Source organism: Astyanax mexicanus, unplaced genomic scaffold (genome assembly GCF_023375975.1).
Source record: "Astyanax mexicanus isolate ESR-SI-001 unplaced genomic scaffold, AstMex3_surface scaffold_34, whole genome shotgun sequence".
In the NCBI taxonomy this organism is placed as follows: Eukaryota; Metazoa; Chordata; class Actinopteri; order Characiformes; family Acestrorhamphidae; genus Astyanax; species Astyanax mexicanus.
Window position 1 is genome coordinate 1,158,856 of NW_026040044.1, and position 13,645 is coordinate 1,172,500.

Sequence of the window (13,645 nt, forward strand, 5' to 3'; positions counted from 1 at the left end):
TAAAACTGTCTTTAAAACCTGTTCTGAATTGAGTTTTAAATATTTTTGTAAACCACGTTGAATTGTCTCTGTGTATAAAAGGTGCTATACAAATAAACTTGCCTTGTCTTATGGAAGTGATGAAGAATGGCTAACACTGGAAGTAAGAGGTCATCACTTAAGATCACTTAATATGAAATGAACAAACAAGTTAAAAAATATAATAATATAATATAATAATTTAATATGTAATTTAATATACAATCTTATCGAATTAACCACAGAAATACAAAATAAAAATTGAACTGGGACCAGAACTGGCAGCCTCTGGTGTTTAAGATCACAAAGTTCTTTAGTTAAGTATATGTTTGTGAAACATTCTTTAATTAACCATAAATCTTAAGTATGAATTTATCAACTACTTAGCATTAAAAGCTTCTGGGAAATGCACCCCTGCACAGTAGAATTGAAAGTTTCTATTAAGGGCTTCGCAATAAAAATATGTTTTAGGCAGATTGATGTATTCAGTGTCAATATTATTCTTTAATTTAATAATTATTCATAATTGGGCAGCAGTTTCAATATTCTTAACAGTATACTCAAGTCATTAAGTACAGCTTCTTCTTTCATCTGATGTCTTCTGTCAATTCAGAAGTGCTCTACCATCTAAATGTTTTGTTTGAAATGCAATAACAGGATGACAGTGTACACTTAATGCAATTAAACTCTTTGTGTGCAATTAAAGTATAATTAATACAAAGAGTTGTTCAAATTTAGGATTAGTGAGCAGTTTACTTTTTCACAAGAATAAGCTCTTCACTTTTCCAATAAATAAACATAATCACTGGGACTGTGAAATTCAGTACTTACATTTTTACATCCATTTTTTTATCCAGATTTTGACAGTGGTATCAAAACATGAACATGTTCACAGTAAATTACTGAAAGAAAAATAGAAGGGTTTATTGATATAATTTTTTATTGTATGAAATTTAGACTAAATATATTTGAAGATGAAAATATGATAGTACAATGTTTAAAGAAGCTCTGTGTGTGATGGTTAAATTCTGTTCTCTGAGGAGGTTTCTCTTTCTCTCTGCAGGGTGTATGATTGCAGTATTACAGAGAAAGGCTGTTCTGCTCTGTTTTCAGTTCTGAAGTTAAACCCCTCCCACCTGAGAGAACTGAGTCTGGCCTACAGTAAACCAGGAGATTCAGGAGTGAAGCTGCTCTCTGAAATACTGATGGATCCACTTTGTAAACTGGAGAAACTACAGTGAGTGTTATTGCTGTTGTTGATTCTCTTTATTCTTTGTATTTCACAGCAGTTTGTGTTGAGTTTTCTTCTCTCTACAGGCTGGAATTCTGCAGTATTACAGAGAAACACTGTGCTGATCTGGTTTCAGCTCTGAAATCAAACCCCTCAGAGCTACGAGAGCTGAATCTGAGCTACAATAAACCAGGAGTGAAGATGATCTCTGGTTTACTGGAAGATCCACACTGTAAACTGGAGAAACTAGAGTGAGTGCTACCCTGCAACCTGAAACATTAATTAATATTCATTAGAATCTGCTCTTGATTACCATCTCTCATTCATATAAACATGAATTATACAAGAGTAACAGCAACTGAACAGATATATTATGGTAACTGTATGGGTACACATAGGGTGAGTGTATGGTTCCCTGCCAACTACTTGCCAAAGTTAAATAAGCTAAATGTGCTTCGTTGCAGAGGGAACATGTGAGGAAGTTGGTAGCAGTGAAAACAGACATAAACAGACTTCAAACACACTTTAAATTTAACTTAATTCAATTTTATACTGTTTATAATGAAGTCTGTCACATGCTTAGCTTTTAATTAGCTGGAATCAAATCAGAATTTCTTTTTTTGTAATAAAGTAACAATAGGTTCTGCTTTGCAAATGCTGTGATATTTAGTATTTATTTTTTTTAGGTCTTCAGTAGCAGCTTGGAAAACTTTTTGGCTTTGTCCAAAATCAGATAAACAATTTAACACTTTAAATTCTATACTAGTTTTAGCTTCATAAATTGAGTCAGAGAGAGAGTACAGTAGGTCATGCTGCTTCTCCATCAGCAGGTAGAGTCTAAGAGAGAGAGAGAGTGTGTACAGTAGGTCATGCTGTTTCTCCATCAGCAGCCGGAGTCAGGGAGAGGGAGAGTACAGTAGGTCTTGCTGTTTTACGTCTGTTAGCTGATGTATCAGATTTGGGGATCTGGAGCATGCTGGCTGCAAATGATGCAGACACAATTTTAAGTATTGTTTAATTATCTACCTAATTTCAGTATCTAAATATGCGCTGTGTTACACAGTAGAAGATAAATATGTTTAAACTGTTAGTGAGATTTGTCCTTTTCTCTACAGGCTGGAATTCTGCAGGATTACAGGAAAAGACTGTGCTGCTCTGGTTTCAGCTCTGAAATTAAACCCCTCCCACCTGAGAGAACTGAATCTGAACTACAATAAACCAGGAGATTCAGGAGTGAAGCTGCTCTCTGATCTACTGAAGGATCCTCACTTTAAACTGGAGAAACTACAGTGAGTTACTGATTTCCTTTAGCTTTACAGAAACATAGTGAAAAATAAAAATAGATTATACCAGTTAAATCTTACTATTTTCTCTTCAAAGGATCTGTGACTCTTCAGAATTACGTGAACTAAATTTTAACAACCAAAACTTAGGAGAATTAAGAGTGAAGCTGCTCTCTGATCTACTGGAGGATCCTCACTGTAACCTGGAGAAACTAGAGTGAGTACTGAACTACACACCTGTGCACACACACCTAAAGTCACTATGTAATATCAGTATAACGCAAACATTATAATTCCAGTAAACATATAATAATTAGGAAATATTTTAAACACAGAACTTAGCCACAGTGGAGATGCATAACTGTACAATAATATGAATATGAATCAGAAACAGAAATACTGTATTGATCCCAGATGGAAAATTGTTGTTACAGTTGCAACCATTCCTGTAAATATTACAACACACAATTAAATCCACACACAATTAAATTCTTACAAATACAATAAGATTACTGTGGTTGTAATAATAAATATAAAACATTTCCTGTAGAAAAAAATCAAATTATTGCACCTAATTATTGCTCAAATTAACACTACAATAATATTAATAATAATAATAATAATAATAATAAAGGGTGAAGAAGACAGAAGAGAGGACAGTTTGCATGGAGTCATGATGTGGAACATCAGTGCCACTGGTCTGTAGTTCTTGATGTCACTGGGTCACTGAGTCTTCAGAACAGAATCAATGCACATCATTTTCCACATCAGAGGATCCATTTTATTAGCCAGCAATCTGACGTTACCCACGATAATACATTACATTATTTTATAATCTTTTATAATATTTCTGCTCCAGGTGTGTAGGATTATGTATCATTAGAGGTCCTGAATAATTCCTCAGTTGAATCCTTTTAGTTCTCAGAAAGGAAGAAAGCATTTCTCTGTGTATTTAGTGCACAGCGTAATCTCAACCGGAAACCACGGTCCACCTGGAGGACTGCATCGGGCACTACAGTATTTTACCCAGAACAGAGTGCCAATCCATATCTGGGCACACAGTCATAGATACATTCACACACACCCAAACTTACACACACACCAGATCAATTTAGAATATTAAATTTTTTCTGGGTACTTTTAAAATATCAACTAAAATCAAATTTATTTGTATAGCACTTTTAACAACTGATGTTGTCACAAAGCAGTGTGGTAGGCCCCTGGGGTGGTAGGCCCACCACACCCAAAACAAACTTAACCCATAATTCAGCCCAATGGGGCTCTAGAGTCTGTAGAATGAACTTTAGTTTAAGTTAAAGGTCCGTGCAGCCTCAGCCCTCAGCTCCCCAGTCAAGAGTCCTCCTTCAGTGAGCTGAGGCTGAGTTTTATACCTGTCCCAGCCGGCTGCTTAATCAGTCCTGAATGCACACCGGCTGGGACAGACATGGCTGTGAGTTCCGGCGTGGGGCGGACCCACGGTTCCCCCGCCTCCTCACGCCACAGTCCCTCCCCCTAAGCTTCCAGCCACCAGGGTCGAAGGTGAGGCGTGACCTGGTGACTGGAGCGAACAAAGAGAGGGGGGGTGAGGAGAGCGGGGGATGCAGTTCGTTCGCTTGGGCCCCCCCCTCCAGAAAGAGGCCCGTGGAGATGGCAGCCCACCTCCCAGCCTTAGTCCCCCAGCCTCGCGCAGCGGCGGCTCTCGGCAGCGCCGTGGCAGGAGGTGCGGCGGCTCTCGGCAGCGCCGTGGCGGGAGGTGCGGCGGCTCGCGGCAGCGCCATGGCGGGAGGTGCGGCGGCTCTCGGCAGCGCCGTAGCGGGAGGTGCGGCGGCTCTCGGCAGCACCGCGACAGGTGGAGCGGCTGCTCGGGGCACCGGGACAGGTGGAGCGGCTGCTCGGGGCACCGGGACAGGTGGAGCGGCTGCTCGGGGCACCGGGACAGGTGGAGCGGCTGCTCGGGGCACCGGGACAGGTGGAGCGGCTGCTCGGGGCACCGGGGACAGGTGGAGCGGCTGCTCGGGGCACCGGGACAGGTGGAGCGGCTGCTCGGGGCACCGGGGACAGGTGGAGCGGCTGCTCTCGGCACTGGGACAGGTGGAGCGGCTGCTCGGGGCACCGGGACAGGTGGAGCGGCTGCTCTCAGCACCGGGGCTGGCTGAGCGGCGGCTCTCGGTAGCGCCGGGGCTTGTGGAGCGGCGGCTCTCGGTAGCGCCGGGACTGGATGAGCGGCGGCTCTCGGTAGCGCCGGGGCTTGTGGAGCGGCAGCTCTCGGTAGCGCCGGGGCTTGTGGAGCGGCGGCTCTCGGTAGCGCGGCCTCGCTCTTGTCGGGGCCGTTCTCCCCCCTCCACGACTCGGACTCGGCTGCCGAAGAGTTTCGCCGGAGAGGCGGGGCGGAGTCGGACTTGAGCCCGGGCAGAGAGGCGCAGAACTCGTCCTCCTCCTCCGGGAAGACGCAGCAGCAGCAGAAGTCCGGGCCGGTGTGAGAGCACTTGGCCTCCCGGTGTCTGGGGCTCGGACACCACTCGCACCAGCAGAGTTCAGGGTGAGGCGCCCACTGCTGCTGCAGCCGCCTCTCGCTGGCGTCCTCCCAGCGCTGACGGAGCCGCTCCGGCAGGAGAGAGGAGAAGGGGAAATCCCCAGCGTCACCGCTGCAGAGCGGTGGAGCGTAGCTGGGGGCGGGCTCGGGCTCGAGGAGTAAGGAGGCGAAGGGGAATTCCCCGGCGTCACACCAGAGCTGCGGTGAGTAGCCGGGGCCGGGCCTCCCCTTTTTCCTCCCGCGAGGCAGGTGTGGCTTCGGGCGGCCAAACAAAGGCACGATCTGAGCCCAATACGATCCCGTGTCGTGCTCTGCTCCGCAGCTTCCTTCCAACAGGGTCACTGGACCCCGCCCAAAAGGGGCAGGGCCCGCATTCTTCACCACTGTGGTAGGCCCCTGGGGTAAGGGGCGTGACCACAGTGACCCAGAAGGAGGAAACACACAGAGAACACAGACACGGGGAGTAAATGAAACTCAAAGCATACCTTTTATTGGCTTTCAAACGCCCTCCACCACACCCAAAACAAACTTAACCCATAACTCAGCCCAATGGGGCTCTAGAGTCTGTAGAATGAACTTTAGTTTAAGTTAAAGGTCCGTGCAGCCTCAGCCCTCAGCTCCCCAGTCAAGAGTCCTCCTTCAGTGAGCTGAGGCTGAGTTTTATACCTGTCCTGACAGACATGGCTGTGAGTTCCGGCGTGGGGCGGACCCACGGTTCCCCCGCCTCCTCACGCCACAGCAGATTTACAGAAACATGATCACAGGACAAAGAATCAGGAAAAACATTAAACATAGAAAATACAGAATACAGAACCCCCAGTGAAAAACTCCCTCAGAGCTGCAGGAGGAGGAAGAAGAACCCGTGGGAGGACCAAGACTCACATATAAGGGGGGACCATTCTACCACTGATTAAATGGCTTTCAAATCCTTTTAAAAAAATCTTTATACATCCAAATAGGTTTAAGATATTCAGGAGTTAAATTGAATATCCAAATTGTGGGAGGAAACCAGTGACCGCAGAGGAAACTCACGCAGACACAGGGAGAACATGGAAACTCCACCCAGATAAGGACTTGAACCCAACTCCCAAGTGCTGGGAGGCAAATGTGCTAACCACTAAACCACTGTGCTGCCCATCAATATTGATATGTATTGATTTGGGTCATTGTATCACTGTTTTACTGCTGAATCCAGATCTTATGTGTGTTTTATTGATTAGGTGAGTTTTTACACTCCTAGTGTGTGAATTTAACTGTGTAACTCGTCTGTTGTACTTTTCTCTCCTTCTCTCTGCAGGCTGGACAGATGCAGTATTACAGGAGAAGGCTGTGCTGCTCTGGTTTCAGCTCTGAAATTAAACCCCTCCCACCTGAGAGAACTGAATCTGAGCTACAATAATCCAGGAGATTCAGGAGTGAAGCTGCTCTCTGATCTACTGAAGGATCCTCACTTTAAACTGGAGAAACTACAGTGAGTTACTGACTTACACACACACACACTCACACACACTAACACACACTCACACACTAACACACACTCACACACTCACACACACTAACACACACTCTCACACTTGTAACCTCTCTCTAGAGAACTTTCCAGAAAAACAACTTACATAAGATCTAAGGGGGGTGAGACCTGCCAGTGATTTAGCTACTAAGATATATGATATTCACAGTCCCACAAAATTTACCAGATCAGTCTAGTTTAAGTATGAAACACCATTTATCCAAACCACCCAAACCCACATATACACCATCATGGACATAAACAATGAAAGAGTCCCTTAATTCGTTCTTTGAAGAATGGACAGTCTATTAGTCAATGGATTCAAATAGTCCCACTAGTCCAGCCAGAGTCCTTAGCAGGGTTTAGAGCGGGTGAACAGTCTTTCTAGTGGTTGTCTGCTGACAGAGGTTGATAAGTCCTTGCTTCAGGCTTGACTCCTCTTGGGGTCTCAAAGTCACAGGCATTTGTGGACATACATAAACTCCCTCTGCACACACAAACTCCAATTATTACAACAAAAGTAGCCCTATCAGACCGCCCCTCACTATTAGTACTAGCATAATCAAGCAACCCTGTTAGCCTTAGCAAGTTAGCCATAGCAAGTTAGCATTAGCATAATCAAATTAGCACATGCATAAAACAAACATTTCCCCAAAAGCATGTTAGCATTAGCATGTTAGCATGAGCAAGTTAGCCTTAGCATATTAGCATTAGCAAGTTAGCCTTAGCATATTAGCATTAGCAAATTAGCATTGGCATAATCAAATTAGCACATGCATAAAACAAATATTTCCCCAAAAGCATGTCATGTTAGCATTAGCATGTTAGCATTAGCACGTTAGCCTTAGCATGTTAGCATTAGCAAGTTAACCTAAGCATAATCAAATTAGCACATGCATAAAACAAACATTTCCACATCAGCATGTTAGCATTAGCATGTTGAACTTCTACTCACTAAGCTTCACAATCTGTATTCCTTACATGTGTAATCACACCCCTCAACAACAGTCAGTTTAACACAATGACAAAAGTACTTACAGAAGGCATGAAACCATGAGGTTTCCTCCCAGGGAGACGCAGTACAGAGTGCAATGTGTTCACCCATCAACTCTCTCTCTCTTTAAACCTCCTGTATGCAGCCAAAGCATAGGCAAAAAAATCTAGAAACCCCCCTAGTGGCCGGGAGGCCAGAACTCTCAAAAACTCTATAAATAAGGCTATGTAGCCAATTTGGTTACACACCCACCCCCTTAAGAGTTGACCCAACCCGACCGTAGTAATACTTTAGATTTTCTACATGGATGGTGTCAACCCGACTAGAGTCATCAAGGTATTCAATCTCATAATTCACAGGACTAATTTTCCTAATTATTTTGGCAGGGCCTTTCCACTTCTCAGCTAACTTAGCAGCAAAACCCTTGTCTGCCCTAGATAGAGGATGCGTTTTTACCCAGACCAAATCACCCCCAACAAAGTTCACCTGCTTACGCCGCCGATTGTAAAATTTAGCCTGCTTGGCTTGGGCTTTGTCCACATTGTCCCTTATCTGACAGAACAAGTCCTGCTGTCTTTGCACCACTTTGTATGCGTCATGATCTGGGTTAGGAGGCTGACTCAATAACCTTTCCAATGGTCCTTTGAGTTTTCTTCCCAACGCCACTTCAGCAGGAGTGAAACCTGTACTCTCCTGCCAAGCTGAATTGATGGCGAAGCGGAACTCTGGAATCCACTGGTCCCACAAACGATGTTTGTCCTTGACATATGATGCAATCATGGTTTTAAGCGTCCTGTTGACACGTTCAGTCAGGTTCGTTTGGGGGTGATAAGCGGTGGTGAGTTTCTGGACAACCCCCCATTGACGGCAAGTAGCATGCAAGAGCCGGGAGGTAAATTGAGCTCCCCTATCGGATACTAGGTAGGCTGGCGTTCCCCACCTGGTGAAGATGTCCTTAATCAATATTTGGACAATTTGTGAGGTTTTTGCCTCTCTCAATGGGAACATCTCGACCCATTTACTACAGTAGTCCACGATGACTAAGAGGTGTTCGTTTTGTCTTGGGCTTTTAGGCAGAGGACCCATGAGGTCCACCCCTAGCATGTAGCCTGGTTCTACCACAGGAGTGGATTGAAGTCTGCCTGACAACTTGGAAATACGAGGTTTATATTTCTGACATATTTCACAACTTTTACAGTATGTCCAAACATCTCTCCGAATTGATGGCCAATACGCTATATTTAATAGCCGTAGAAGGGTCTTCATTTGTCCCAGATGTCCGCTTAATGGATTGTCATGCGCATACTGCAGGAAAGCTTCCCTATGCTGTACTGGGACTAGCACCTGCAAGGTGTGACCCAGTTGTTGATTCGGTACAGCTCTGAACAGTATGTCATTTTTAGTTACAAAATGAATCCTGTCTTTTCGAGTTTCCTGATTACCAGCCTCAACTCTTTGTGGTTGTAATGTCCCATCTACCTCTTGTGCTCTGGCTATTTCTGCCCAGTCTACAGGGAGTCCATCGGAAGAGCCTGTAACTTGACAAGGTGCCATTACCCCTTCTGTCATTCTGTCTGGTATTCGTGACAGGGTGTCAGGTACAATGTTGCATTTACCTTTTCTGTACTGAACAGTGAAATCAAATGTTTGCAGCCTGATAGCCCACCGAGTCAATCTGGAGGTTGGTTTAGGGTGGTTGAAGACCCAAGAGAGAGCTGAATGGTCGGTTATCACTGTGAAATGTCGTCCCTCCAAATATACTCTCCATTTCTCCACGGCCCATACCACTGCTAAGCACTCTTTCTCTGCTGTAGAATAATTTCTTTCTGCTCCCTGTAAGAGTCTGGAAGCATAGGCTACGACATGCTCAAGACCATCTGTCCCTTGTGACAGCACAGCACCCAATCCTTGATCACTAGCATCGGTTTGTATCTGAAACGGTTCCGAAAAATTAGGGGGAGTCAACACGGGTGCTGTAATTAAAGCCTGCTTTATGTCCTCGAAAGCCTTCTGGCATTCCTGCGTCCAGATCCACGGGGCGTTCTTTTTCTTTAGGGCATTAAGTATAGCAGCCCTCTCAGAAAAGTGTGTAATAAAACGGTGATACCAGCCCGCCATTCCAAGGAACCGTTGCAATTCCTTGATTGACCGTGGTTCAGGAAAGGCTTGTATTGCTTCTACCTTTCCCGGCTCAGTGCAGATGCCTTCTCCAGATATTACATGGCCCAAAAAGATGAGAGATCTTTGCAGCAAATTGCACTTTCTCAAATTTAGTGTCAGCCCCGCTTGGTGGAGACATCTGAACACTTCTTCCAGGTGGCCTAGATGTTGCTCGATGGTACTGGAATAAACTACAATGTCATCGATATAGACAAAGCACGATTTCCCTTTCAAATTAACTAGTACCGAATCCATCAATCGCTGGAAAGTGGCAGCCGCATTCTTTATCCCAAATGGGAGCACTGTAAATTCGTAAAGTCCTTGACATGTGATGAAGGCAGTTTTAGGGATACTATCAGGTTCAAGACCAACTTGCCAATAACCACTCTTAAGATCTAAGGTGCTGAAGATTGCAGCCCCATGTAAGGACTCTAAGATCTCTTGTACCTGTGGCATAGGGTATGCATCTAGGTGGGTTTTGGAGTTCATCCTACGATAGTCCACGCAGAACCGAACACCACCCTCTTTTTTAGGGACCAGGACAACGGGAGATGCCCAAGGTGAAGTAGAAGGTCTAACAATGCCTCTTCTCTGCATGTCCTCAATGGCTTCCTTGATGAGTTGTTGCTTCTCTATTGAAACTTTGTAAGGCTTCTGACGTATGGGAAGGTTGTCATTGGTAGTAATGTGGTGTAAGACTATCATGGTGCGACCTCATTGATTAGTGCATACTGATGGCCACTGGGACAAAAGCTTGTGCAGGTCTTGTTTTGCCTGGGATGTGATGTCTGCTCCTTCTACCAGTTTATTTATCTCCTGCTCTTCTTCATAGTCCAAGGGAACATAGTCCTCCTGGGCTATGCACAGTCTCATGTCAGCATAACTAAAAGGAGGGCTTTCTCCTTCCCCACCAAACGGAACAGTATCGCCTCCTGGCAGGATGTAGACATCCTTCTGAAAATCCAGAATAAGGCCAGTGTCATGCAGAAAATCCAACCCCAACACAAGGGAAAATACAAGATCTTTATTCTCCATCACGTAAAATGGGCGTTTTGTCTGACATTTACCCAGCTCACAGTCCAACTCAACCACTCCTTTTGCCGTTTGTGTCTGACCATTGGCTAAAATAAACTTTTGACTTCTACCACTTCTCCAAACCTCTTGAGTTCTCTTCATACGGTCCCAGGTACCTTCTTGTATCAAAGAAAAGGTGCTGCCTGTGTCGATCATGGCTGTAACCTGCTGACCTCGAACAGAAAGTGGTAATGTTAGGGTTTTGATCCGTGGTGAGGCATGTTGAACCATGTTGGTGTGACCCAAACTTTGGGGATGACCTCGCTTTGCCCCCTTCCCCGCCGGGGTTCTCTCCAAAGAAGTGTCCTGATGTGCCCTGTTCCAATAGCTCTTTGCCTCCAACAAATCTCTTTCCACTAAGGTTCCCACTCTTACCAGTTCATCCACTGAACTGACGGCTCCCCTTAGCAGACTGGCCAGCCTGGGGTTACAGTTCCTTAAGATTGCTTGCAACAATTCCTTTTCAGGCATATTTTCTTTCCAGCAGAGACACAAAGCCCGATACTGGAATGCAAAATCCCTTATACTTTCATTGATACCTTGATGTCGATCCCTTAGACGCCTTTCAGCTTCAGCTTCATAATCCTCAGACAGAAAGGACCTAAGGAAGATGGTCTTGAAGGCACCCCAGGTTTTCACACTCTTTCTTTCGGCCTTCCACCAATCTTTGGCTGTACCCGAGAGTACTGATGTCAGGGCTGCTAAGGTTTCCTGATTGGTCAGGGGCCGAACAGCTAAAAACTCTTCACACTTTTCAATGAAGGTGATGGGATCTGTTTCCTCCCCAGGTCCCCCATATTTGGGAAATTCCAGCTTTATGGGTGGTTTCACTTGTGCACTTGACCAACTCTCAGGAACAAGACTGGATTGGCCCACCCCAAGAGTATGTCTGACAGCCTTAGCCGGAGTGATTGGTGTAGAAGCTGTAGGTGGGACAGACTGTAAACGCTTCTCTAACTGTTTGTCCCTCCTTTTGAGACAGTCCACTACAGATTTTCCAAGTTCCCTTATTTCCATGTCAATTAATTTTGCTAATTTCTCTCCTTGTCTTTCTTGATTGTAAGACAGCCGTTGTTCAATCCTCTTATCATTCTGTTCCAATCCAGTCCATGTTTTACGTACCTCTTCCTTCCATCTTTCCATCTCTTCGGCCATCTCTGTCCGCTGCTGCTCTACCATCTCTTGTACCTTAGTCTCAAGGCTAGTATAACACTTTTCTAATTCTGCAACTCGAGCATGTAGACTGTCGTCGATAGGGGCATCTAGTGTTGGAGGTGGTAAGGGCCACTCTGGTAACTCCTCTTGCTCCTCGAGACATGTTTGCTCCACTTCTTCCTCTTCAGAGTCAATATACAAACGACTCAATGTATCAATAATTTCATTGACCGATCCTCTCCGGGTCACAAAAGGACCTGCAGTGAAATCTAATGGGGGTGAGGGTGCATCACCTGTACTAGCCTCACGAGCCTCCATAATCGACTCCACAAACTAGTAGCTAGCCTACCAGAAAAAAGCAGGTCCCTGTTCGGGCGCCATTTATGTAACCTCTCTCTAGAGAACTTTCCAGAAAAACAACTTACATAAGATCTAAGGGGGGTGAGACCTGCCAGTGATTTAGCTACTAAGATATATGATATTCACAGTCCCACAAAATTTACCAGATCAGTCTAGTTTAAGTATGAAACACCATTTATCCAAACCACCCAAACCCACATATACACCATCATGGACATAAACAATGAAAGAGTCCCTTAATTCGTTCTTTGAAGAATGGACAGTCTATTAGTCAATGGATTCAAATAGTCCCACTAGTCCAGCCAGAGTCCTTAGCAGGGTTTAGAGCGGGTGAACAGTCTTTCTAGTGGTTGTCTGCTGACAGAGGTTGATAAGTCCTTGCTTCAGGCTTGACTCCTCTTGGGGTCTCAAAGTCACAGGGATTTGTGGACATACATAAACTCCCTCTGCACACACAAACTCCAATTATTACAACAAAAGTAGCCCTATCAGACCGCCCCTCACTATTAGTACTAGCATAATCAAGCAACCCTGTTAGCCTTAGCAAGTTAGCCATAGCAAGTTAGCATTAGCATAATCAAATTAGCACATGCATAAAACAAACATTTCCACATCAGCATGTTAGCATTAGCATGTTGAACTTCTACTCACTAAGCTTCACAATCTGTATTCCTTACATGTGTAATCACACCCCTCAACAACAGTCAGTTTAACACAATGACAAAAGTACTTACAGAAGGCATGAAACCATGAGGTTTCCTCCCAGGGAGACGCAGTACAGAGTGCAATGTGTTCACCCATCAACTCTCTCTCTCTTTAAACCTCCTGTATGCAGCCAAAGCATAGGCAAAAAAATCTAGAAACCCCCCTAGTGGCCGGGAGGCCAGAACTCTCAAAAACTCTATAAATAAGGCTATGTAGCCAATTTGGTTACACACTAACACACACTCACACACTCACACACACTAACACACACACTCACACACTCACACACACACTCTAACACTCACACACACTAACCTCACACACACACACACTCTAACACTTACACACACACACTCTCACACTAACACACACACACTCTCACACACACATACACACTCACACACACTCACACACTAACACACACTCACACACACTAACACACACACACACTCTCACACTAACACACACTCACACACACTAACACACACACTCACACACACTAACACACACACACTCTCACACACACTAACCTCACACACACACACACACACTCACACACACACACACACTCTCACACTAACACACACACTCTAACACTCACACACACACACACTCTCACACT

At 44.9% G+C, this 13,645-nt stretch overlaps 1 protein-coding gene and 3 long non-coding RNA genes across 4 annotated transcripts in view; 1 reads left to right on the forward strand and 3 right to left on the reverse strand.

Annotated features, from left to right (window-relative positions):
* LOC111190008 (uncharacterized) overlaps positions 1–13,645 on the forward strand; it is a 751,666-nt gene that overhangs the window by 567,031 nt on the left and 170,990 nt on the right. The window contains exons 28-29 of the mRNA XM_049473126.1: positions 2,630–2,749; positions 6,363–6,536. Of these exons, the coding sequence (XP_049329083.1) occupies positions 2,630–2,749; positions 6,363–6,536 (294 nt within the window). The remainder of the gene's footprint in view (positions 1–2,629; positions 2,750–6,362; positions 6,537–13,645) is intronic.
* LOC125790039 (uncharacterized) overlaps positions 1–13,645 on the reverse strand; it is a 280,980-nt gene that overhangs the window by 248,214 nt on the left and 19,121 nt on the right. The window lies entirely within an intron of this gene.
* LOC125790040 (uncharacterized) lies at positions 6,773–7,960 on the reverse strand. The gene is made up of 2 exons (XR_007429991.1): positions 7,614–7,960; positions 6,773–7,062 (listed from the first exon to the last, which is right to left on the reverse strand). It is a non-coding gene; the product is annotated as an uncharacterized LOC125790040 (long non-coding RNA).
* LOC125790037 (uncharacterized) lies at positions 12,475–13,247 on the reverse strand. Its single transcript, XR_007429985.1, has 2 exons — positions 13,053–13,247; positions 12,475–12,764 (listed from the first exon to the last, which is right to left on the reverse strand). It is a non-coding gene; the product is annotated as an uncharacterized LOC125790037 (long non-coding RNA).